This window comes from Pinus tabuliformis, chromosome 2_2, assembly GCF_031772625.1.
Source record: "Pinus tabuliformis cultivar Carrire ecotype Pingquan chromosome 2_2, CPIR1, whole genome shotgun sequence".
Classification (NCBI taxonomy): domain Eukaryota; kingdom Viridiplantae; phylum Streptophyta; class Pinopsida; order Pinales; family Pinaceae; genus Pinus; species Pinus tabuliformis.
Genome location: NC_142300.1, coordinates 1,211,231,755 through 1,211,259,426, shown reverse-complemented (window position 1 = coordinate 1,211,259,426; position 27,672 = coordinate 1,211,231,755). Strand labels below are relative to the sequence as shown.

The window sequence follows — 27,672 nt, the reverse complement described above, 5'->3', positions numbered from 1 at the left end:
TCTGAGCATACCTTTGTATTTCTATTTTTATGCTCTTATGTTCAAATCTGTTTATAACTTTACAACACATATTTTTTCCCCTTGTCTGTAGTATAGATATGACTTTAATATTATTGTACAAGACTATATTCGCAAAGAGAAATGATACAAGACTTTACTTTAAGAAACAAATATGGAACTCTTGAGATTCAAATTGAAGAGCGAGGACTGAAGTCTACAGTCTACTGCCTGGATCAAATCTAAAATAAGTGTAAATTAGATGAGGATCTAGCTTTTGCTTCTTCTTTTTTTCAGTCGAAGAAAACATCATCTTTCATTTAAAAAAAAGTGATTACAATTGCTTGTTTCAGATATACATCCTTCACAAAAAACTTCACTTGATTGACACTTTACATTAATAAAAACTTAGTGCAAAATCTTACTAACCTATCATATCCCTATTATCCTCTAAGATTTTACTTTATAAATTTATTAGCAATTTTATATCTCTAATGCGACTTTGTCCCCCTTACAAGATTACAATAGTACTTTCATTTATTAGTGCCCCTGTTGGAAAGCATGAAAGTAATTCAAACAGGTTTCTGCTACAATGCCCCTTTTTAATAACATGTCTGCAACCCCATTATGTTTCCCTTACACATGCCTATATGTAATTTGTCTAAAGTTCTTCTCTAGATTTTGGATACGCCTCATCCATGCAAAAAGATTGATAGGATTGAGTTGAGTGAATCCCTGTAGCCATTCAATGACACTTTTTGAGTCCCCGAATATCTTTCTGGACTCAATACCCAACCATTTTTCACACAATGGTGTCCCCATAATGTTATGATTTCTGCTAGATTATTTGTACCACTTTCTCCTTCCCACCAAAAATGATAAAACTTACAAAATTCCATTACAATATATACCCCATCCACATTTCTTTGTAAGCACTCCCATACAAAAAAAAAACCTACTGGCGTTTCACTTCAAATATCAATATACTTAAGATTACCTCCCTGAACTTTTCTCATACTTAGTCCAATCTCCCCATCGTATGTAACAATCTTAATAATAGTTGTCGTGATCTCTGGTAAAGCACGTTATATATGCAACTCCGACAACCTAACAACTTGGTGTTTGAGGAAAGGACTCTGAAAACAACCCTCAAATCCATGTCAAGGTGCAACAGTGTTTGACCTCTCAGCCTCGGGCCCAGGCCGTCGATCGCCGCTCCATGATTTATTTCAGGGAGCCTATTCCAGTCGAAGTTCAAGGCTCATTTCATGGAGGCTATTCTAGAAGAAGTTCATGACTCATTTCATGGAGGCTAATCAAGAAAACGTGCATAGAACTATATCAGAGGTTCATTACAGTCACATAGATTCATTCCAAATCATCAAAATTTGATGGGTGTCATAACTAAGATTAGTTCATGGCTCATTTCATGGAGGCTATTCTAGAAGAAGTTCATGACTCATTTCATGGAGGCTAATCAAGAAAACTTGCATAGAACTATATCAGAGGTTCGTTACAGTTACATAGATTCATTCCAAATCATCAAAATTTGATGGGTGTCATAACTAAGGTTAATCCCTTTTCTCAGGAGTTTTAAGCGATAACATGCAATTCAAGGTTAAACAAAAATTCCCGCAAATTTTGTTAATTCTTTGTTTTATGATTAATGTACAATGGATTATTATAATAATGTTTTCAATAATAATTATATTAAATTACAATCGATTATTATAATAACGATGACAAAAAATAATTAATTTTTATTGAAAAATTAAGTAAATAAAATTCTTCATTCAAATCATATTTCAATCTTGTTGCAATATTCTTTAGATTTATTTTAATTTCATCGTTGTTTTAATCTCAAGTTATACGTGGGGAATTCCATACCACTTCACAGCCTACCGCGCCATCATAATTCCTGCAGCAATTCGACAACATACTCACAATCTCCTGTTGGCTAAAAATGCAATTCCATGGACATCCAGTGTTACATAGAAAGAAAAAAACTCATATTTAAAACACACTTATATTTAAAACAGCGCCAACTCCTCACGTTTTGAAACCGTCCGTAGTTACAACGTTAGAGTGACGTCGACTTTATTTCTTTCCCAATACAACAATAAGTATCACATCACAAATGATACTCATCTTTATTTATTTCACCACCAGATTATACATAAATCACCAACCTAAATACATATGTAAATCGCACCACATTGCAGCACTGTCAATTTAATTGCCTGCACACTAGAGCTTTCTTCCAAATTCTCCCCGGCCTGCAGAAATATCCTTTTTCAGGTGCACAGTGTTTATCTTCTCTGCACTTGCACATCTTATCTAATGCGCATCCGTCTCTCAACTGCTCCACTCCCTGCCCTCCAATCCCGAACAGCCCATCTGTCCACTCATTAGAAAACACTCCTTCCGGATCATATCTATTCTTTACTTGCAAAAACTTCTCCAAATTCACTGCCCTCTTGGCTAACCCTCCGAACAAGTAACCGCCATTCTTACCCCAGTGCAGTGTCCCACCATGCTTCTCGATCACCATCTGCTCTATCTCTTCGTACACATCTTCGTTCCATTTGGGCGTCTTGGCTTCTCTCGGACGATAATATGTCAATTCCACTGTCACCACATCCTCTGCTGGTCCCAAATATGCATCAGATTTCTTAATAGACCGAAAAGACACATAGGTTCCACACATGCTTTGAGGATTTAGATCTCTGAGCTTCTTTATATCGATAATTGTTTCTGGGAGGCGTGAAATGGGCACTCTCAGTTCCACGTCGAAATCGAAGGCAGTCGGAACCCGGCGGTCCCACGAACAAACGGTCTCATTGTTATCTAAAATCTTGGTGGGAGTGCAACCAGTGTGATCGTGGTTGTTATAGGTGCCCTGGCATCCTCCGGAAGACTGCATGCGATGATTGAATCCGATGACCGGGTACCCTGTGAAGCCTTTAATTTCGTCGTTCCAAAACCCGCTGCCGTTAAACGTCAGTTGCTTAATTTCTTCTCCCATTAAATAGCACAATCGGGCAGAATCTTCTGTAGATTGGATTAGGCCATCTGCGAGCATGCAATTCTTATAGTTAGAAAACTAATATAAATTAAATGTCAATATCACATTACCCAATATAACATGGTGATATAACATATGATTTAATTAATTAAAATGAGATAAATTAATTAAAAGCAAACTAATAATCATTGATAACTAAATTAAAATTATAAAAATTTATTAAAAAAAATCTAATAATAATAGTTAATTACTAATAACTAAATTAAAATCTTAAAAAACCTATAATAAAATAAAATAAACATGTGTATCTACATAATTACTCTTAAATAAACTCATAAGATGAAATAAACATGTTTATCCGCATCATTATTCTTAGATAAAAACGTGAGATGTAAATTAGCTAATTACGCCATAAGGCGTTTCCCTCTAAGACGAACTCCCCTGCTGTCTACCTGTCTTCACTGTACACCATTCGATCTTTCGTTAGACGATTGAATTATAATCATCCGTTGATTTACATGTCACAGTTGTGACTAGCTAGAAACTTGCATAGGCTAGACGCGGGCGGTTGTAACTGGCGGTTCTCATTTCTTGATAGAATGTGATGGGGCACTAACTTATGAAACTGATTTCAAGCTGGATCAGTTGCAAGATTATCAGCAACTGAAACTCTCAAACTTAGCACTCCTGCTCGAAAAATTGAAATGTGTGGGATGGACGGATTGCCACGAGGGTGTTCATGTGATGGAGCACTAACTTATGAAACCATTCTTGTTTTAGCATAATGTTTTGGCTGATTTCGTATTTATTTTGATGAATGTAACAGTGCAAGATCTGTCACGGATAAAACCGCAGATGATGCAAAAGGTGCTTTCGTCAATCAAGCCTTCAGATGACAAGCAAGGCGATTTGGCTCATGTCAATCATCGGGCCAAGGGATTTAGTGGACACTCTAAGGCATCTAGTCACGCGGAATTGATGGAATTATTTCCCGTATGCACCGGTTTCAGTTCAAACAGAGTTGCAGAAAGAAACATTATTATGCCCTTTGCAGTCAACCAAGCTGATCCGGTTTCGAGGTATTTTCATCTCCAGACATTTGTAATTTGATATATTTACTAATTCTTGATATCTGAGCAAGCTTAAATGTATGATAAGGCTAACTTTGTGTTTTTCGCACTATTTGAAGCAGATCAGTTCTAGCAAAAACCCCCGAGCAGCAGTCCACAGGTCAATTTGTTATTTTTTATAACAGAATGGTGAATGTTTACAATGTGTCAGCTGAGAAGGTATTATATTGATCTCAGCAACAAATTTAATACATTCACAACAAATTTCATATATATTTTTGACGAAACATTTTCATCTTTAGTCCTCTTCGCGTTCTTTAATTTATTCGCAGGCTTATTTCGTCATTTTCGTGGCAGGCAGAAGCCATTATTAGGCTTGCCGGCTCTATAAGTTCGAGGAAGACAAGAAGACCTCAGATTAATATCCGCAAAATCCAACAGATATTGAAACCGTTGCATCATAAGCCTACATCGAACGCTCACAACGAAGATCAGCCTGAAAGACTTTCCGTAGGTAAGACGCGGATCGTGAAATATTTTATATTGACAAATGTGGTTCATAACTTCATACTATTCGAAAGAAAGTAAAAAGTATAGAAAGGTTTTCAAGATTGAAATTTTTTTTTTTAACATTATTTTTTTTAAATTTTTTCGCACGCAGGCCTGGAAAATACCCCGAAATTATCTGTGCAACGCTTCCTCCAAAAGCGAACGGAGACGTAAATAAACTTTATATCATTTTTAAAAATGATGTATATTCAGAAGATTGAATAGCAAATCCAGCATTTAAATCAATTACGATAATTATATTTAGTGTAAATTTAGATGACTGAGTAGGCAAATGTGTATTAAAAGGATGAATTTTTTTGGTACAGAATTAACATTGTGTCTCCTTACACCACAATGAAGCCGGTGACATTTCCTTGGAAAGGCAGGAAAGATTCAGACGACCAGATCATCTTCTGGTTGGCTTACTCATCACATAGATTTTAAGATGTGGGTGGATGGTATTGACCATTAATGGCATCAGCCGACATTTTCTAATCTTAACTAAATCGTTTTCATTGACATTAAAATATAAAAATATATAATATGGTTAAAATTATTTTTACTACGATTTATTATTAGAGAAACTAGAGAAACTAGACCAGTAACGGAAATGTAGACTACAAATCTAAGAAATTACGTACATATTGTAATAGATAAGAGTATGACCAAAGTCATTAGAACATAAAGTATAACAAAAAAACAATTGAGTAACTAGGTTGTTGTAACCCTGTTGAAGTATATAAGTGCTAAATGTAGACTACAAATCCAAGAGACTACAAATAATAGATAAGAGTATGACCAAAGTCATTAGAACATAAAGTATAACAAAAAAACAATTGAGTAACTAGGTTGTTGTAACCCTACTGAAAGTATATAAGTGCTAAAAGAGACTTCATTAAAAAATGATGGAACTGTTGTAAGACACAAAGAAACCAATGCCAATCATATTGTAGTATGTTGAAAATAATACTGAGAGGGGGGGGGGTGAATCAGTATTATCAAGCAATTTAATAAATCTTCCTTATTTGATCTTTGAATTATTTTTGCATGTCAGTACCATAAAATAATGAGCATGAAAAACAGATAATCACACCAAAGAACACAAGATGTAAGGTGGAAACCCAATGTGGGTGAAAACCACCTGCTGCAATATGTCTCTATCTTCTTTCAATTTAGAAACTTCTTTTACAATGATTTTGTACTGGTGCAGTCCTTTACCAGTACGCAGGCTGCAACCTGCAGAGAGCTACAACTCTCTCTCTTTCTCGTTTTCCAGTCTACTCCTGGAAGGGAGCTACAACCCCCTACTTCTTTTCATAAAGCATCAGATGATCAACAAGTACATAACAGATATAGACCACTACAGATATCAGATCAGTAATAACAGAACCAACCCAGAACACCTTATCAACAGAGAAATTCAATCAACAGAACATCTTAAAACAAAGACGCAGTTTTTCTTTCTGTGGCCTGCGACCAGACGCCGTTAACTTTCTGCTACTCTGCGTCCACACGCAGATATCCTTCTGCTCCGCTGCGTGCCCACGCACTGTTCCTGTGACTGCTCTGCGTTCTGTTGCTTCAGGGACGCACCCAAAGATACTATCGCGCCGCGTCTTTCGCTACAGAGACGCACCTGAAAACACTATCGCGCCGCGTCCTTCTGCTTCAGAGACGCACCTGAACCTTGATCGCCCTGCGTCCCCACGCAGGTCTCTCTCTACTGTGCTGCGTCTCGGCGCACTTGCCCTTTACAGTACCTGCGTCCCGGCGCACTTTTCTTCCACTGAACCTGCGTCCCTTCAGATATAAATGATATGAAGACTTCAAGACTAACCCAAACAGTCAGATCTACAGATCTGATCATGCGCCATAGAGATCACAGTCCATTAGAAGATTCGCCCTCTTAGATCTGGACTAGATCTCACCAAATAAGATATTCAACCAAAGACAATACTCAATCCAAATGAACTCCTTTGCTTTATATAGGCAAGCTCCTCCCCAAAACATGGAACAATACCACGAGCCGACACCATAGAAACACAAAACCGTCGGCTAGATACCACACAAGAAACCCCCACATGCTTTTTCTCTGCCTTGAAATGTGTGCACTGGGTGGACGCACCCCCTGAACGGCTGGCCAGCGTCGCTGGACGCGGACCCTGCATGGTGAACCTGCGGGTACGCACCTCCTGAACTGGTTTCCTGCGTCTTTCTTAATTTTCAACAAACAGAGAGCCTTGCCACTGGAGTTGCCATCAAGTACAACATCTGTAACATACAGTCATACCAGAAAACATAATGCCAACAATCTCCCCCTTTGGACTTGATGGCAACCTTACAAACTTCAGCTTCATTCTCCCCCTTTGACATCAAGGGCAAAGGGTATGCTCCCCCTAAGCTCATGCTCCCCCTGAATATGAACCAGATCTGCAGCAACGCACCACCATGAAAGAGATAGAGACATATTGCAGCTATTTCCAAGATCTCCTTCTCCATAATGCCAACAATGCATTATGTGCTCCCCCTGAGCCTGTACCACCAATAATAAGAAGTTCAACAAGATGATGCATCAACAACCCCCAGCTTTTGCCTGAGGTATTCAAACGTGTCCCTGGGCAATGGTTTGGTAAGAATATCAGCAACTTGTTCCTTGGAAGGAACATACTCCAACTTGACTTTCTGTTCAAGCACTTGTTCCCGGAGAAAATGGTACTTGATTGGTATGTGCTTGGTTTTTGAATGCATAACCGGATTCTTTGAGATGCTGATTGCACTTGTGTTATCACATAAGATGGGGATAGGTGGTGTACAAATGATTTGAAAATCCTGCAAAGTCTGCATCATCCAAAGAAGTTGAGTGCAACAAGATGCAGCAGCAACATATTCTGCTTCAGCTGTAGACAAGGCAATCGAACTCTGTTTCTTGCTGAACCAAGATACCAGTCTGGAACCCATAAAGAACGCACCACCACTTGTGCTTTTCCTGTCATCCACGCTTCCGGCCCAATCTGCATCTGTATAAGCATGAAGAGTAAGATCTGTATCTCTAGGATACCATAAGCCATAATTTTGAGTCCCTTGAAGATATTTGAAAATTCTCTTTACTGCCTGAAGATGAGTCTCCTTCGGATTTGCCTGAAATCTTCCAACTATTCCAACTGCATGCATGATGTCTGGTCGGGTACCTGTCAAATATAGTAAACTTCCAATCATAGATCTGTAGGTTGGTTGATGTACTGCTGCAGATTCATCATTTGCATTGAGACTACATCCTGTGACCATGGGTGTACATACTGGTTTTGCATCTTCCATGCCATATTTCTTCAAAATCTGCTTGAGATACTTGGTTTGAGATAAAAAGATTCCTCCTTCCTTTTGTTGGATTTGCAAACCAAGGAAATATGTCAGTTCTCCTAGCAAGGACATTTCAAATTCTTTCTGCATGACCGAGGCAAAATTTTGACTCATAGCTTCTTCATTGCTGCCAAAAATAATGTCATCTACATACACAACGAGTATTAGTAATTTGTCATTTTCAATTTTTATATACAGATTGCTATCTGCTGAACCTTTTGAGAAGCCTTGTTGATGAAGATATTTGTCCAACCGGTAGTACCAAGCCCTTGGAGCTTGTTTGAGACCATAGAGAGCCTTTTTCAATCGGCATACAAGATTTGGATCATTTCCAAGAATGAACCCATCTGGCTGTTCAATGTACACTTCTTCCTCCAAGTCTCCATTCAGAAAGGCTGATTTCACGTCCATTTGAAATACTTTGAAGTTTTGAAAACTTGAGAGAGCAAGGAACATTCGGATGGCCTCAAGTCTTGCAACAGGAGCAAAAGTTTCTTCAAAGTCTATTCCTTCTTGCTGCGCATACCCTTTACAAACAAGTCTGGCTTTGTTTCTAATTACTTCTCCATTTTCATTCAACTTATTTTTGAAGACCCATTTTGTTCCGATAACATTCTTATCCTTTGGTCTAGGAACCAGCTCCCAAGTGTTGTTCTTTTCGATTTGCTCAAGTTCTTCATCCATTGCTTTTACCCAACATTCATCTTTGCATGCTTCTTTCACATTTTGTGGTTCAGTAGAGGAGAGTAATGCCAAATAGCTTGAGGCTTCTGCAACTGTTCTTCTTGTTTGTACACCTGCTTCTTTCTGCCCCACAATCTGAGATTCTGGATGATTCTTCTAAACATATCTGGATGGAGTTTTCTCTTCTATTCTTGTCTGCTCCTCTGGTTCTTCTTGAGGTTCTCTTTGGGTTCTTCTTCTTCATCATTCTGTCTTTGAGGGTAGCCTTCATCTTCTTCTATATCTTCATGATGTACTTGCCTAGGAATATATCCCTTCTCATCAACCACTACATCAATGCTGTCAACAATTCTGCCAAGTCTTTTATTGTAGCATTTGTATGCTTTGCTAAGTGGAGAATAGCCAAGAAGAATGCCTTCATCTGCTCTAGGTTCAAGTTTGCCAAGCTGCTCATCAGTATTCTTGATATAGCATTTGCTCCCAAAGATTTTGAAGTGCTTTACCGAAGGAGTTTTACCACTCCAGAGCTCATGAGGAGTTTGAGTGCTGTTCACCCGGACATTTGTTTTGTTGAGAATAATAACCGCAGCATGTGCAGCTTCACCCCAGAAAGTTGCGGGAGTTCCTGATTCATCAAGCATAGCACGAGCCATTTGTTGGATTGTTCTGTTCATTCTTTCAACAACTCCATTTTGCTGAGGAGTTCTAGCTGTAGAGAATTCTCTCTTTATCCCATGTTCATCACAGAAATCGAAAAATTCATTTGAAGTAAATTCCCCACCTCTGTCGGATCTGAGGCACTTAATTTTGTGACCTGATTCATTTTCAACCAAGGCTTTGAAGGTCTTGAATTTTTCGAATGCTTCATCTTTGTGCTTCATAAGTCCTAACCAGACAAACCTGGAGAAATCGTCAATAAATAATATCAAGTATTCCTCTCCTCTAGGTGTTCTTTTCCTGAATGGGCCACATGTATCTGTATGTACTAGCTCAAGAGGCATGCTAGCTGATCCCTCTTTCTCTGGAAAGTTAGTCCTGGTTTGTTTTCCAAACTGACATGATCTGCATATGGTGTTGTCAGGAATTTTGATATCTGGAAGATCGCGAACTGCCTGATATTTGCATGCTTTCCTTATTTGTGAGAAGCTTAGATGTCCCAACCTTCGATGCCATAACCAGTGCTCTTCATCTTTGCTAAGATAGCATTGTTGTTCTCCTTCTTCAAATATGTACAGATTATTTGGAGTTCTTTTGCCTTTGAGTACTGTTTTACCTGTATCAAGATCACGAACAAGACATCCATTCGATCTGAAAATAACCTCGGTTTTTTGATCACACATCTGGCTGACACTTAGTAGATTATGCTTCAATCCATCAACATACAAAACATTTCTAGCCTTGACCTTTTCTTTCAAAGGAGCAATACCTTTTCCTTTTATAGTTGCAGGAGTATCATTTCCAAAAGAAACTTTCTTTCCCTTTTCTAAAGTAGAATAAGATTCAAGTTTTTCTTTATCACCTGTCATATGTTTCGAACATCCACTGTCAATGTACCATAGATTTTCCTGTCCTTCTGCATAAAATGCTATCCCACATCTTTCAGTTTGAGGTTCCTTTATTCTCCATGTTTTGGTGCTTGTGGCTTGTTCCTTTTTCTCCTGAAACCTGCTCCTGCATTCAGAGTCTTCATGACCGAAATTATTGCAAATAGAACATTCAACTTCATTTTCAAGAACCGAAAAGTTGTTATAGGTCCTCTTTGTAATCCCTGTCATACTTCTTTGTTTTTGAGCTTCCCTAGTCATGATTGTTTTATATGCAACACATTGAGCTGCTTTGTGACCAAAGTTATGGCAAGAAAAGCATTGTCCATTGAAGAAGCTTCTGCGGTTATTGAATCTACCAGCCAACTGATTGTAATTTCTATTTTCATCTATTCTTGAACCAAACTGAGAAGATTTTACCTGTGGCTGGTTGTAGCTTTTGTTCACCCTTAGGATGGATTGTCCCTGATAGTTTCTGTTTGTAATTCGTCCCTGCTTTACGTGATTATCTTCATTGTTCTTCTGCTCATTTCTTCTTGCTGCATCAAGATAACTTTTTGAGGTGGATGCTTGAGAGGTTTCTCCATTATAGCCCAAACCTGTCTTGTTTAGAGGAGACCGCTGCACATTGATAATCTCATCCAAAGTTTCAGATCCTTTGACAAACTTAAGATTAATAGCTTTTGTTTTCTCAATTTCTTTTCTGAGACCAACAATTTCACCTTCTAGTTTTTCAAGATGTTTTTCCTTTTCATCAATTTGAAATTGCAAAGTATCAATGATCACATTCTTTTCTTCTATGCATCTCTTGAGTCTAGTAATTTCATCATAGAGATTATCCACATCTACAGCATCCTCATAATCATCATCTTCAAATGCCATTAACAACTTATATTTATTACCTTGTTCATCTTCATCACTGTTTGATAAGCCATCACTATCTTCATGGGTGTAGTAGCTTTTCTTATTTGCACTTTGTTTCCTGTTCCATCTAGCAGGTTCTTTTCCTTTATCCTTATAAGGACATTTTGCAGCATAATGACCTACTCTTCCACAAGCAAAGCATTTGAAAGGTAGCTTACCTCTGAACCTTCCAGAACCCCTTTGAAGATTTCTGACAAAATTTGATTCTTCTTCCTCTTCTTCTGGAACATGGCTTGCTTCATAGTAATCTTCTTTGCCTGATGCCTTAAAAGCAGCTTCCCTTCTGTCTGATGGACCTCCCTTTCTCATTTCATAAGCAGTTAGAATTCCATGTAACTGAGACATAGTGAGAACACGGAGATTTTCCTTTTCTTCTATTGCAGATACTTTAGATTCAAACTTGGGGGATAATGATCTTAGAATCTTTTGAACTACTATAGTCTCTTTTATTTCTTCACCCAAATTTTTCATACAATTAACAATCTCATCTACCCGAAGAAAATAATTAGCCACACTTTCATCATTATACATCTTGAGAGTCTCATATTGAATCCTGAGAGTTTGAAGTTTAGCTTGTTTTACCTGTTCATCTCCTTCATAGCTAGTGATCATTTTGTCCCATATCTCTTTTGCTGATTTGAAGTGCATGACCTTCATGAATTCTGTTTGGGATATACTTCCTAATAGAGTACTGACTGCTTTTGCATTTGTTTCATACTGCTTTTTCTCAGCTGGATCTGTAGGAGTAGCTGAAGGAAAAGCATAGCCTGTTTCTACAATGTTCCAAACTTCTGTACCAAGAGATTGAAGATATGCAGTAACTCTTACCTTCCAATAATTGAAATTTGTCCCATCAAAGATAGGTGGCCTGATTGATGCTTCTTTCTCGTAGTTGCTCATGATGAACGATCTACCTTCAAGCGATCAAGCTTCTCTGAAGGACCTGCTCTGATACCAATTGTTGAAAATAATACTGAGAGGGGGGGGTGAATCAGTATTATCAAGCAATTTAATAAATCTTCCTTATTTGATCTTTGAATTATTTTTGCATGTCAGTACCATAAAATAATGAGCATGAAAAACAGATAATCACACCAAAGAACACAAGATGTAAGGTGGAAACCCAATGTGGGTGAAAACCACCTGCTGCAATATGTCTCTATCTTCTTTCAATTTAGAAACTTCTTTTACAATGATTTTGTACTGGTGCAGTCCTTTACCAGTACGCAGGCTGCAACCTGCAGAGAGCTACAACTCTCTCTCTTTCTCGTTTTCCAGTCTACTCCTGGAAGGGAGCTACAACCCCCTACTTCTTTTCATAAAGCATCAAATGATCAACAAGTACATAACAGATATAGACCACTACAGATATCAGATCAGTAATAACAGAACCAACCCAGAACACCTTATCAACAGAGAAATTCAATCAACAGAACATCTTAAAACAAAGACGCAGTTTTTCTTTCTGTGGCCTGCGACCAGACGCCGTTAACTTTCTGCTACTCTGCGTCCACACGCAGATATCCTTCTGCTCCGCTGCGTGCCCACGCACTGTTCCTGTGACTGCTCTGCGTTCTGTTGCTTCAGGGACGCACCCAAAGATACTATCGCGCCGCGTCTTTCGCTACAGAGACGCACCTGAAAACACTATCGCGCCGCGTCCTTCTGCTTCAGAGACGCACCTGAACCTTGATCGTCCTGCGTCCCCACGCAGGTCTCTCTCTACTGTGCTGCGTCTCGGCGCACTTGCCCTTTACAGTACCTGCGTCCCGGCGCACTTTTCTTCCACTGAACCTGCGTCCCTTCAGATATAAATGATATGAAGACTTCAAGACTAACCCAAACAGTCAGATCTACAGATCTGATCATGCGCCATAGAGATCACAGTCCATTAGAAGATTCGCCCTCTTAGATCTGGACTAGATCTCACCAAATAAGATATTCAACCAAAGACAATACTCAATCCAAATGAACTCCTTTGCTTTATATAGGCAAGCTCCTCCCCAAAACATGGAACAATACCACGAGCCGACACCATAGAAACACAAAACCGTCGGCTAGATACCACACAAGAAACCCCCACATGCTTTTTCTCTGCCTTGAAATGTGTGCACTGGGTGGACGCACCCCCTGAACGGCTGGCCAGCGTCGCTGGACGCGGACCCTGCATGGTGAACCTGCGGGTACGCACCTCCTGAACTGGTTTCCTGCGTCTTTCTTAATTTTCAACAAACAGAGAGCCTTGCCACTGGAGTTGCCATCAAGTACAACATCTGTAACATACAGTCATACCAGAAAACATAATGCCAACATAGTAGACACGCCAATGGGTGTTGTAAGGTCTTTAGGCGGGGCAACCCGATGGGGGGGTCAGAAGTATCTGAAGGAGCCTAGGTGGAGAGGTCTAAAAGAACCATGGAGTTGCATGGGGAGATTGATGGGGAGGAGGTGATGGTTGACTTGGGTCTAGAAAGCTGAAGCTTGTTTTGTGAGCATGCTAAGTTGGGTAAATTCTTAGCAAGTTTATTATTAGAGAGAAAAACATGAAGGAGGATGACAGAGCTATTGGAAGCTAGAAGAATGGCTTTGTTGTGAAGGAAATTCTCCAGGCATAAACGTTTGGGTAGCTTGTCAATAGAAGTGTTCGATAAAATTTTCTTGATGGTGGAGATGACTAACATAGAGTCTCCTTCCACCATGAGCTTATTGAAACCCTGCTGGTTGGCAATTTACAATCCCAGTTCCTCTGCATAGAATTCAACTACATTATTGGTGGGGTGGCCTTAAATGCCGACAACCATAAATAATAGATTGTCGTTGTCATCTCTAAGGATGCCTCCATAACTTGTTTGTCCTGGGTTGACTTTGGATGCACTGTCAAATTTGTATTTGATAAAGCGAAGAAGAAAAGGGGACCAAGTAAGGGGGGAAGGGGGGGATGAGGGGAGAGAGAGGTTGGGTGGGTGGATGTTGGTTGAAAAATTAAAATGTAGAATAGAATGGTGCTTTATATGGAGAGATCTACTAGTTGTTGGTAGTCCACGAGGAGAGGAGGGTGGTCTCTATTACACTAAATGATACATTATACCAAACAGAATCAGAAGAGGATGGACATTACTTGAAAATTTGGCTATTTCTTTCTTTCAAAATCAACCAAAATATGAATCAAGGGAAGAGAGACCATGCTTTATTAAGGATTTCCCTTTTGAAAGGGCATTACTTGAAAATTTGGCTATTTCTTTCTTTCCAAATCAACCAAAATATGAATCAAGGGAAGAGAGACCATGCTTTATTAAGGATTTCGCTTTTGAAAGCGAAGGGCTTCCAAGTTGAGATTGTTTCCAAGAGTGAGTTGTGTCTATCTTCCCACTTCCTTAAGTAGGAATATAATTTTGTCCAAAATTGATCCACAAATGAACAATCAATAAACAAATGCTCAACACTTTCGGGACTAGCTCTACGCATATAGAAAATAGAGGATCCTTCGTAGTCCCTTTTGATGATTTTATCCCAAGTCACGGCTCTCTTCCAAGCCAATAGCCATAGGAAGTGAGAAATCTTGGGCCACATGTTAGCATTGGGGGCGTATATGGTATTAGTGGCCAAGGAGTATGCTTCCATCATAGTGAATATGCCCTTTGATTGATAACCCCAACATAGTGTGTCAATGCCATCTGCGATTAGGATAAGACATTGCTCAAGATGACATTGTATTGTTTGCCATAACCATGAGGGGATTCCCGAGGGCCAGTCATATATTGTTTTCTAAGCACACCATGAAGATCTTCTGTGTTGAGGCCAACAATGCTGATTTACTTGCATGTAACCATTGCCTATCAAGAATATTTTTAGATCATTGAGATGCTCTTGCTGGTCCAATTTAGGCATTTGTTTTCATGAGTCCTGCCACAAGTGCATGCATATTTCCCAAAAGCTATGGGTCTGTATGAGAGATTTGTTATTTTCAGAAATCCAACTTTAGTTTTTGGACTAAAGAGTGGTGAGGTATGCATTTTTCATGCCATAAAATTTTCTAGAGATATTGGCACTTTTGAATCCAACACCACCACAATTTGGCACCCATAACATCCTTACTAAAAGTTTCAGAGTCTCAAACATAAGGCTTCCCCAAGATTTGGGAAGGAAGAGTTTGTCCCGGGCCACAAGGGCCCACTTGCGTTATCTACTCATACGCCGACCCCATCGCCCCCTCCAAAAGACTATTTGCATATGTTCTACCCCAAGGTTACAAAAATTTGGAATACCTTGGATGTCTCATTTGGGTTACAGCTCCGACTGTTGTCTAATATTCCAGAGTGTCTTGAATGGTGGAGTTCGTAGCATGGCACTAGGGGCTTCATTCCACCGATTGTTCTTTGGGAGATCTGGAGGTGTAGGAACAATATTATTTTCAATGAGTACCGTGAAAGCTGAGCAGTGGCGATGGAAAAAATTCAAAACACAATCTCGGCTGAAATACATGTTGGTACATCCAATAAACTGCGCAAAAACCCCAAATCTGGCCGCAGATCTCCTTCCCTACGAGCTTTTTTGACAGATCATCACAGTGTAGCAGTTGTGGATGTGGATTCATTATCCGATATTTGCCAGAGTTAACAGATCTAGTACACTAGGGGGCAGGAAAGGGCTCCAACACGAAGGTTGAGGCCATGGTATTATGGGGACTCCTCTAGTTCATACATTATCTGAATATTCCTACTATCCACATTTATGGGGACTCAAAGGTCATCATTGATTATGTCTGTGGGAATGCCAACATCAACAAATCCTCTCTTCAGTGTTGGCTACAATAGATCTCTACTCTCTGGAACCCTCTCCAATACTCCACCATACAACAAGGACTTAAATGTAGAAGCGGACTGCCTTTCCAAAAAAGGCATCATGGAATATCTGTATGGACTCCACATAGAGATTAAGATGGATGAGACTTGGTTGGAGACCGATATTATGCCTTTACCAGGATAACTACACCCGGACATACTCTTTTTTTATTGCGAAGTAACTATGAATTACATCTTGCTCCTCATGTTTGTGAAAAAATACAGATGTATGCCTAACATATGCTACAATATGTTATGCTGATTTATCTAGATACAACAAACAACCTAGAATTAGCATAGAAAATCTTTTATGTATCCTGGTCTGGTTATAAGGGTCATTTTTATGCATGTTCGCTGATTAGCTTGGATATATAATTTTGATATGCTCCTATGAGATGCAGACTTTGAAACATATGTAATTTCTATACAAAATAAATATATCGCTTTTTTCATCTGAAAAAAAGAAGCAGCCAACTTCGTGTTTTTAGCACTATTTGCAACAGATCAGTTCTTAATCCTGCAGTGTTGTCAGCTATGCAAGGAATTCAGTCAAGGAACAGTAACATGAGCCAAGGTAAGATGATACAAGAATGCGAAGTAGACACTATTAGCTTGGCTTCCATGAGTATATTGGGATGTAATCAAGTTTTTCAGTATGGGTTAGTTTATTTTGAAGGAGGGATGCAGCTCCCTATCATAAACATGATATCATCTGTGTGTATAATGTGAATTATGGCATCCCACTTCCTGACATAATTTATGTTTTCATATGTTAACTCATGCAGGCGTTGTTGTACTCGTGTCATTTTTTAACCTGTTACTACTGTTCCTTTTTCAAAAACTTGGTACAAGTAAAGTTAGCTTCATGTTCTCACCCATAATGATTGCCTAGTTCGTGACCAACATCATGATAGGACAGTATAATATTGTGAAATATTGTCCTGGAGCATTCAAGGCATTCAACCCATATTATATATACTGTTACTTTCATGAATATCACTAATAAGGATGGGTGATGCTTGGAGGTGTAGTCATATGTATAACATGTATTGATTGATGATATGTGTCTCATTTTATCATATAGTATACTTGGAACTGTTTTCTAACTCAATTGATAAATCCATACCAATGATTTTCTCAAAAACAATTCATAACTTCATCCCAATTATTTATGCTAAAGCTATACAAATAGAAGCACTAACATCAGTTATTTGTTTTGACTGGATCCAAGTGCCGAGGCCATGTTTGCAGACTTGGGCCTTTTCAACAGGAAATCAATCCAGGTCCAAGCTATATGTCAAGGACAGAATTATTAGTATTTCATCATACTTGTGTGCTTCATCCTCCTTAAGTTTTAGTAACATAATGAGAAATTTGGGTTTTTTGTTGTAGCCTGCTTTCTGTGTGTTGGTTTACCCATCTCTACTTAACACATATACGAGACAAGCGGCTTATTTGATAAAAAACCTAGGGGACATAAACTCTACATTTTACAAAGAAATACCACAGCCTGTATATTGGTCAATGTTCATTGTTGCCACTTTAGTAGCCATTGTAGCCAGTAAAGCATTGATTACAACAACATTCTCAATCATAAAATAGTCCATGGCTCTTAGCTGCTTCCCTCGAGTGAATATTGCGCATACCTCCCAAAATTATGAGGGTAAAATCTATTCACCTGAAGTTAACTATGTTCTCATCGTTATCTACATTGCAATTGTTGTAGGATTCTGGGATGGAACACAAATTGGTAATGCACATGGTAAGAATATCCAAATTTATATCTGACAATAGAATTTGGTAGTTTTTATGGATTCTTTTGAGTTTCCAAGGATAATTTTAGGTATTTGGTGGTGCAGGGGTTGCAGTTGTTGGGGTTATGTTCATTACGATGTGCATAGTAACCTTGGTCATGCTTGTGGTTTCAAACATATATGTTTTGCTTATACTACCCTTCACTCTGTTTTTTTGCTATCTTTGAAGGCGTTTATCTATCATCTGTATTGAATAAGTTTCCACAGGGAGGTTGGTGTCCCTTCCTAATTTTCTAACCATAATGTTCTCTTCAAACTATCAAAGGCAGAAAAAGTATAAATATTTAGCACAAAGAAAACTCAACATAGAAGTTTTGAATGGATTGGTTATCCGAGTGAATTCACATGTACCAAGAACTTGTTTCTTCTGCAGTGACCTTATTTCTGGCTTACCACCGATTATAGAACATTATGAAAAGAATGTGGGGTCTTTGCATGAAGTTCTTTTCATTGTCATCATAAGAATGATTCCAGTCAAGACAATGCTTTTGTTGGAGAGATTTATGGTTGGAAAACTAGAGCCAAAGGGTGTATATAAATGTGTAGCCCAATATGGTTACAAAGATGCCCCAAACATTGAAGGATCTGAATTTATCAACCAGGTTGTTGAAAGCATAAAATATTATCTCAAGCTCAAAGGAACTTATTCCTCCTCACATGACAGAAGTTATGCAAGCAGAAATACAGTGGCAGAAAGTAACTACTCTGTAGATGAGGAATTGCGGTAGCTTGAATTGGCAAAGAATACAAGGGTTGTGTATGTTCTAGGAAAAATCACATTGAAGACTAATAAGAGCACTGGTCCTTTTGAAGGATTACTGATTGACAAGCTCTACAGATTTCTTCAAAACAATTGCAGGTTTACTCTGTCTACCTACCATATACCACCTGCGCATTTACTTCAAGTTGGAATGGTGCAAGAAATTTGGAGTTCGTTCACACAAAACTATTAGAAGACAATGAAATCAGAAGCTTTTACTCATAATAAAGCTTTTAGGGCCGTAAAGTTCCTGATCACTATAAAATAGGATATAATTTTGTACTATTGTTACTATTTTAATAGATTTAGAAGATTTCAAAATGCAAATTTCTGGTGAGATCAAAAGAAATGAGCAATGAGTTTTTTACCATCTTTGCAATAAATCATGCATCATTTAGAGTGAACTAGTACATACATGTTTTTTTGACTCCGGTAGAATGGAAAAAAATGATAACAGTTCATTACTTTTCAGTTTCAATCCTTCTTTTACACTAAGGCTCTTATCTTTTGATGAAATGCACAGCCTGGTAAATTAAAATTTTCAAGAAATCCCAGGTAGAGTTTGTTAAGAGGGTATTTTAAATTCTAATAGTAACTCCTTTTTATCCTTTGTCCTCTGAAATTTGTACACTCTCGAGTTGTCTAGGGCTAAGTACCAATTCATGTGTTAAAGGCCCAAGCCACCAAACAACACTTTTCCCATGTTGGGTCCCTTCAGATTTTGAATCTAAGAAGCCCCATAGGAGCAACAAAATGAAAATGATACCTAGAAAATCACTCTTCTTGCCTAAGCCACCAATCCTAGGAAGGCTTAAGGAGGACCAACAATAACTATAAGGATCCCATGCTTCCACTATACTCTCTATTGCTTTATGATCCAATATTTTTCTCATCTTATCTTTCCATTTTGTTTTGAATGTGGAGTCTTTACAACCTGCAATATAGTATGCTCTAAGCCCCTGTAGCAATATTCAAAATGTGGCTACATTTGCTTTACAGTATCTGTAGATGAGGGTATGCCCCCTTTGTATGCTATGGTGGAGAGTTGGGCTTTTGATCCGGATTTAAGCAGGAACGCAATAGATTACAGAGATAACCATAAATATAGAGATGCGATAACCATAAAAATAGAGATGCAGCGGAAATAATACTTCATTTCATTAATGGAGAATATTGAAATATGCTTACAAATAGAAATAAACCAGCTAGGGCGATGGTAGCTTATCTCTGAGAAGAGATGTGTCGGCTACATGCCTCTGAACTGTTTCGAACTGTGTTACAATGAGGCTCGAGGGCCTATTTATTGTTGAGAAAGAATGGAAAACCCTTCACATTCCAAAACCTAACCCTAGAAGATGAAACGCCAGATTGTGGGCCCCGTTTTTGGGTAAGTTGGTACATCAACTTCCCGGGGTCGCGAATTGGTCGTACTATCTCCGTTTGACGCGCATGATAGCCCGTTGGAAAGATCTCTTCGAGGACTATGACGAAATAGATGATTTTTGTCAGAAAATCACTGGCGGTGGATTTCCCAAAAAACGTCGTTTAGGGCCTCAAAACGGCTCCGGAAGTTTAGGACTCGAAAAACTACTAAAAATAGTAAACTATGCTATAATTAAGGAAACTGAAAAACCGAAAGAGACAGTTGTGGGGGTCCAAATGGGATAGGTGGGTGGCCACCAACATCCACCTGGATCATTCCTCCCCCCTTAGGAAGCAATGGTCCCCATTGCGTTGAGTTCCTCCCTGAGATGAGGAAGCTTCTGCTGAGCTAGGTCTCTGGTGAGCTGTTCTGCAATCTCTGATGTGTCCAAAAATGGTGGGGAGCATGATCGGCGACGGTCCACATTGAACACTCGGTGCAAGTGAAGGAATGGAGGAACGCTGTGCTTCAAAGCATTGTTTCCCGTAGCCTTGTTACTGGTGTAAGGACCATGTCGAAGTGCTCTGAGTTTCTGATGGGTTCTGGTAAGGCGCTCCCTCTGCAAATGTAACCAAATTTTGTCGTCCACCTGAAACTTGTGTGGTACCCCTCCGGGTAAGGAGAAGTTATTCCTGTGTTTTGTCACAACTGTATCCCTCTGTTGCTGCTGCTGTGTGGAGGAACCCTTCGCGGGGGTCATGGATGTAGCAACGATCTTCCCCTTATTTTGGGAGCGAACCAGACAGAAAAAAAATTTCCTAGTCTGTGAGATGAGCTTGCTGCCTTTCTTAGCAGTAATCAAAGAGGTGGTGGTAGGTGGGGCTACCTCCGGTATCCTGTATAATGAATTATCCAAAGAAATGATGACAGCGCGAGGCCTTGACTCATACACAGAATGTCGCCTCCACAAGTATGGCTGGCCTAATAGTACATCACAAACATCCAGAGGTGTAACATCACACAATACCTCGTTTGTGAAGGGCTTGATGCTATAGGGAAGGCGGCACTGCTGGCGAACTTTGAGATCTCATCCTTCGTGAAGCCAACTGATACTGTACGGCTGTGGGTGTGGTGTAGTTGGTAGGCCCAACCGCTTCACGACCTCTGCTGAAATGAGGTTCTTTTGGCTGCCACTGTCGACAATGAATTACAGCGGCGAACCCTTCACCCACATCTGTGAGTGGAAAAGACGTACCCCCTCCTCTGGATCTTCGGGCTCATTTTTCTGGATCTTGGCAGTAGCAACAGTGGCGCTGGGATCCGCATCAATGATTTGCTTCCCTTTGTCATTCCCCTTGTCGGGTTTTGACTCAGAGTCAGAACATGCATCTGATTCGGAAGCCTTCAGCTCGGCCACCAGCGACTGCTTGGTCCGACACTCACTTGTGTTATGAGTGGGACTCTTGTGGAACTCACACCACTTTCCTGTGTCCTTCTTCGGCTTCGTGGTGTTGTTCTTTTCTGACGGGTTGTCTTGGGTCACCCCGCCTTGGCTTTGTCCTTTGGGCTTTGGATTTGCAGATCCAAAGTCTCGCTTCTTCTGTTTGAACTTTTGCTCAATTTTGACAGCGTATCGTTATGCTGTGCCGAGTGAGGAGATGTTCAAGAACTCCATCTCTTCCTGGATGTATCTGTGTAGGCAGTCACGGTATTTGAGTACCAGATGCAGCTCAGAATCTTTGATACCCAATTGTGTGCGAAGGGTATGAAAAATGTTTGTGAACTCCGGCACATCTTGGTCTCGTCCCTGCCGTAGGGTGGTCCATTTGATGTATTTGTCCTCATAGCTTTTGACAGGGTAGTACTGCTCCTTGATGGCATCCCGGAAGTCATTCCAAGTGGGTGCGGCTGAAAACAGTGAGCCTGTACTTTCATCTTTCTGTTCGCAGTAGGTTTCCCACCAGTCCTTGACGTGGGGGGCTGCTTTGAGAAGAGCGAAAACAATCTTTTCCCGACTTGAAAATTCATGAACAGAAAAATACCCATCGAGTAGATTTAACCATTTATCTACGACATCTGCATCTATTTGACCCTCGAAGATGGGGATTTCAAAATTTACTTGTACCTTAAATGGTGTGGCATTTCCAGAGTAACTGTTGGAAGCCGATGCGTCGCTTCTAGGTAGCCGCTGAAGGATTTGGGCAAAGCTATCCATCATTGCGTTCCTTTGTTGCTCGAGGGCTTCTTCGAGCAATATTCTGATAGGATCTCCTACCCCCTCGTCTTTCTTCTCATCCGCCATGGGAGGTCGTCGAGATTTGCGAGGCTGGTCTTGCAAAGGTTCGACCAATTCAAGCCCTAACTCCTTATATCCCGACCTCGTTGGGGACATGCAAAGAAAAACAGAGAAAAAGGAGATCGCTCTGATACCACTGATCCGGATTTAAGCAGGAATGCAATAGATTACAGAGATAACCATAAATATAGAGATGCGATAACCATAAAAATAGAGATGCAGCGGAAATAATACTTCATTTCATTAATGGAGAATATTGAAATATGCTTACAAATAGAAATAAACCAGCTAGGGCGATGGTAACTTATCTCTGAGAAGAGATGTGTCGGCTACATGCCTCTGAACTATTTCGAACTGTGTTACAATGAGGCTCGAGGGCCTATTTATTGTTGAGAAACAATGGAAAACCCTTCACATTCCAAAACCTAACCCTAGAAGATGAAACGCCAGATTGTGGGCCCCGTTTTTGGGTAAGTTGGTACATCAACTTCCCGGGGTCGCGAATTGGTTGTACTATCTCCGTTTGACGCGCATGATAGCCCGTTGGAAAGATCTCTCCGAGGACTATGACGGAAAAGATGATTTTTATCAGAAAAATCGTTGGCGGTGGATTTCCCAAAAAACGTCGTTTAGGGCCTCAAAACGGCTTCGGAAGTTTAGGACCCGAAAAACTGCTAAAAATAGTAAACTATGCTATAATTAAGGAAACTGAAAAACTGAAAGAGATAGTTGTGGGGGTCCAAATGGGATAGGTGGGTGGCCACCAACATCCACCTGGATCAGCTTTTGATATGAGTACCTCATAAAACTCACCGTCATATGTTAGTTGCAGTGTCTTATTTGGGGACAAGAACACAAGTCCTTGAGTTGCGGTCATGGTTTTAATACCAATCTGCTTTTGACTTCTTCCTTGCTTGGTAGCAATTTAAAGAAATATCTATAACCCAACAACCAGTATGTTTGAAACCTATTCGGATCAAACACTAATATATCAAGGGTTTTCAAATAGGCATCTTTGAAATTTTGGAAAAGAAATTGAAGCATTTGACAAGTTTTGGCCTACTACTCATAAACATTAATCCGAAAAAGGGGTATGTGTTGTAGTATTTTTAAATGAGTAAACATTTAAAATTTAGTTTTATATGAAAAAAAGATTTAGTATGCATAATGAAATATTAAACTAAAATAATAATAATAAAACAATTTAATTCAATTTATTATATTAATTTTTCATTTTTATATTAACAAAATTATGAACAATTTTTTAGAAAGGAATCATATTATTAATGATTCATCTTCATAACCATCAAAATTTCATATTAAAATTTAATTAACATGTTTTAAATTTAATCTAAAACTTACTATAATGGATATATTGTACTCAAGAAAAAGGGGTTTGGTGCAATGACCATTCCCATTCTACCCAGCTCGTAGAAGGACTTCATCTGTAATACTAGGTAATTGGGTCTCTCAGCTGACACATTTACTATATATGATATGTGGCGTTTTTTTGGAGTTGTATTAGGACTTGATCTATAATATTGGGTAATTGGGTCTCTCAGCTGACACATTTACATTTACTGTATATGATATGTGGCATTTTTTTGGTTTGTGACAAGCAGGGGAAGATAGTATTCATATCGTATGTTCTCGGATGGGGTCATTTTCAACTTATTTCATCGAAGCAATTTTGTTATTGGTACGCACTTTAGGCCTTGCTGCCATGGGCTTTGAATGGAAATGAGTGGGCAGGGGTTGTCAGTTAAGCTTGTGGTTGCTACTTTGTAGCATTATTTTTTATTATCTTTGACAAAAGTGTATCTTTATGATACATTTTAGCCATCATATACAATCAGAGGTATAGATTTTTGATGATATTTCAACTTGTTATTTCATGCTAGTTTCTCTTTCTTGGGCAATCTCAGTATTGTCAGAGGGGTTTAGTTGAAGATAGACAAATTGGCAATTTGATAGCTGTCACAAGTGTTTTTGCTAAGCAGGATTTGCTAAATAATGCAGATATAATTTGCATTGGTTGTCCTAAGCATGTTCAATGCATATGTTCCTTATAAAGTTGTGGCTCGAACCATAATTTGCATTTCAAGCCTTTGAAAGCAAGCGTTACAGAACATGAATTGGGATATTAAAAACACATTCGAGGTTTGATCCAAAAGAAAGTTCATGACATCTCATATGAAGTTAGTAGTGAAAAATGTCACTTTAATGGAGTTTTGGCAAGTTAAGGAATTTGTGCATCCCTATATTTACAAAAATTTCACAGAGAGTTTGATTTCAGTGAGGAGTTTGATGGCATTCACTTGTATTTTTGGAAACCCCTAGTTGATAGAACCACGTAGTAGGAAAAGGACATTTAATTTTTACTGGCACGATGGTAAATCGAATTATACAACAAATAAAATCATATTTATAGTGAGTGGAATATTTTGTGACAGCTAGCAACCTTGTGTGCCCTCTTTAAAAGTGACAATTCATTCTTAAATATGTAACATATGGAAAAACAAAATCTCCAAATACAAAAAAACATGTTCACATAAACAACAACTTTTTGTGACAGCTAGCAACCTTGTGTGTCCTCTTTAAAAGTGACAATTCATTCTTAAATATGTAACATATGGAAAAACAAAATCTCCAAATACAAAAAAACATGTTCACAAAAACAACAACTGCTACATGAATAATGGATAACCTCTATATGACATTAACTATAACTCATTATCATCCACCCTTGCTTTCAAGAATGTCCATTCACATGTTGCTATTCTTCCACACACTACTATTACTTATCCATATTCAAAACACATATAACTAATAGTTTCAAGTGTAACTCAATATCATCCACCCTTGCTTTCAACAATGTCCATTCACATGTCACTATTCTTCTACACACTATTATTTACAAAATAGCTATATTCAGCATACACATAACTAACAATTTCAATTGCAACTCATTATCATCCACCCTTGCTTTCAACAATGCCCATTCACATGTCCCTATTCTTCCACACTCTATGCCTTAGGGCATTTCTTTCGCAACATCAGATACAAATGCTAGTTAATTATTCTTAAACAAACTCAACCAGATGTAAATTTAGTTATTCTTAAACAAACTCAACCAGATGTAAATTTAGTTAATTTGAGCGAGGTTTAATTTCAAAGATTCTCCAAATAAATCGGATGGAAAGAATTGAAGATAGAGATGGCTTTCAAGAATTCAACCATATTACAAAAATAAATAAAACTATAAAACAAACAAGTGGGAAATCTGTAAATACTTACTCAGATGATCAGAATATTCCAGGCTGGCTACGCTAGATGGAAAATGCCCAATTGCAACGTTGAGGCCGTCCCCGGGAACTTCAATAGAAACTCGATCGAATGGTCTAAACAGCGCCTTTTGATGAAAGGGAAACCAAATCAAATCTGCGAAAGCATAAGCCCTCAGGAAATGGGCCGCTTCGTTTTGAAGCTCCTTATCATCGCTTAGATTCGGCCTACTTAAAGAACGCTTGAACATGGGTTGCAGAGCGAAGGTGACCTGCGAGATTACACCCAGCGTTCCCATAGATAATCCGGCAGCCTTCAGCTCATCTTCATCTGTTTCGGTACTCAAGCTCATGACTTTGCTGTACCCCTCTGATGGAGATGCGGGCACCACCAATCTCATACCCACCACATATTCATAAACACCGCTCCCTCTACCCACGAGACCGCTGCCGTGGGCTCCCGTAGAAACAACGCCCGCCGCAGAGACTCCGTTCCAGTAAATCATGGCGGGAAGAGCCAGGCCTTCCTTCGCTGCTTCCTCCATAACGTCTCTCATCATGGCGCCGCCTTGGACTGTAATAGTCATGGCACCCTTGTTCACTCCAATGACGGATGCATAGTTTTCCGTTGAGATAATCAATCCATGGTCTCCAACACACACTAGCTTTGAGAGGCTATGAGCCAGAGTGCTTACCACTTTGATCTTTTGCTTCTTTTTTACAGCCCGGGCAACAGCATGCAGAATCTCGGCTTCTGTCTTGGGTGAGACAGCCTCTGCAGCGCTGCAAATGCTGCGATCCTCCCAAATGCCTTGATAATTAAAGATCTGGCATCCTCCTCCATTGCTTTTGCATTCCACCGAGGGAGGAGGCGGGCACAACGCCTGGAGGCATGATGGAAAAGCAAGGAGAAATAGAAGTAGGGCAAGTAATTTGTGGCCCATCGCTACACGGATTATTGGATTCATCTTCTTCTTCTTGTAGTTGTGTTGAATATGATGGTGAGCGCGAGTTTATATAAGCGCTGCCACACTGAAGGCCAGGTTGCCGTGTCGAAATGCAGAGGATTAAGTGGGATTAAGTGATATTTTAATATATCAATTCGACGTAAAATATATGAAGTGGGATTAAGTTTCGTGTGTATCAGTCACCAAACTAAGCTTATATATAAATATATCAAGTGGGATTAAGTAATTTGTGGCCCATTGGATTCATCATCTTCTTCTTTTAGTTGTGTTGAATACACTGAAACCCGGTTGCCGTGACGAAATGCAGAGGATTAAGTGATATTTTAATATATCAATTCGACGTGAAATATATGAAGTGGGATTAAGTTTCGTGTGTATCAGTCACCAAACTAAACTTATGCATAAATATATGAAGTGGGATTAAGTTTGGTGTGTATCCGTCACCAAACTTATATATAAAAGCATAGAGAAATTTATATATATATATATATATATATATATATATATATATATATCACCTGTTTGAATGAACGTATCCATCCGGAGAATGGTTAATTTAAACTTTGAAAAATGATGAAGAGAAGTTTATATTATAATTTTTCTTAAATATGATAAAGTGTGAGCTTAGTCGGATTTCATGTGAGTTTGTGATATTTTAAAGACTCACTGAAAGATTTAGTTACTATATTTTTTAATTTTATGTTTAAAAATAATTGATAGAAGTTTATATAAATTTTGTTAAATATGATAAAGATAATAAATGGGAAGGTGGGTAAGATTTTGTGGGTTATTTTAACGTAGTGATTTTTTTTAATATTTTTATTTTTTATAAAGGTAATGATTTTGGAGGGTGATAAAATATTATGTGAATGTGAAATAATTTTTTAATTATATTTTTAAAAATGTTCATAATTTTTTAAATATTTAATAATTAATTAAAAATTTATTATTTCTATGTAATATTTTTAAATTATAAAATATTTATTTATTGTTATATTTAGAAATTTTATTACTTTATATTTCATTTTTTTAAATCTAATTCCATATTAAAAATAAGTTTAATGAGTTGTTTCAATTGGAAGTTATTAATAATGGTAAATATTTGACTAGATTAATATTAACCTGATTAAATAAATAGTTCAAATCCTTAAATAAAATGAATTAATTTATCAAAACTATAATTTATAATTTAATAA

At 38.6% G+C, this 27,672-nt stretch overlaps 1 protein-coding gene across 1 annotated transcript; it reads right to left on the bottom strand.

Annotated features, from left to right (window-relative positions):
• Positions 1-2,196: 2,196 nt before the first annotated feature.
• LOC149197838 (L-gulonolactone oxidase 2-like) lies at positions 2,197-26,480 on the bottom strand. The gene is made up of 2 exons (XM_089404001.1): positions 25,522-26,480; positions 2,197-3,069 (listed from the first exon to the last, which is right to left on the bottom strand). The coding sequence occupies exons 1-2, from the start codon at positions 26,474-26,476 to the stop codon at positions 2,225-2,227; spliced, it is 1,800 nt and encodes a 599-aa protein (XP_089260127.1). The 5' UTR covers positions 26,477-26,480; the 3' UTR covers positions 2,197-2,224.
• Between the last annotated feature and the right edge of the window lie 1,192 nt (positions 26,481-27,672).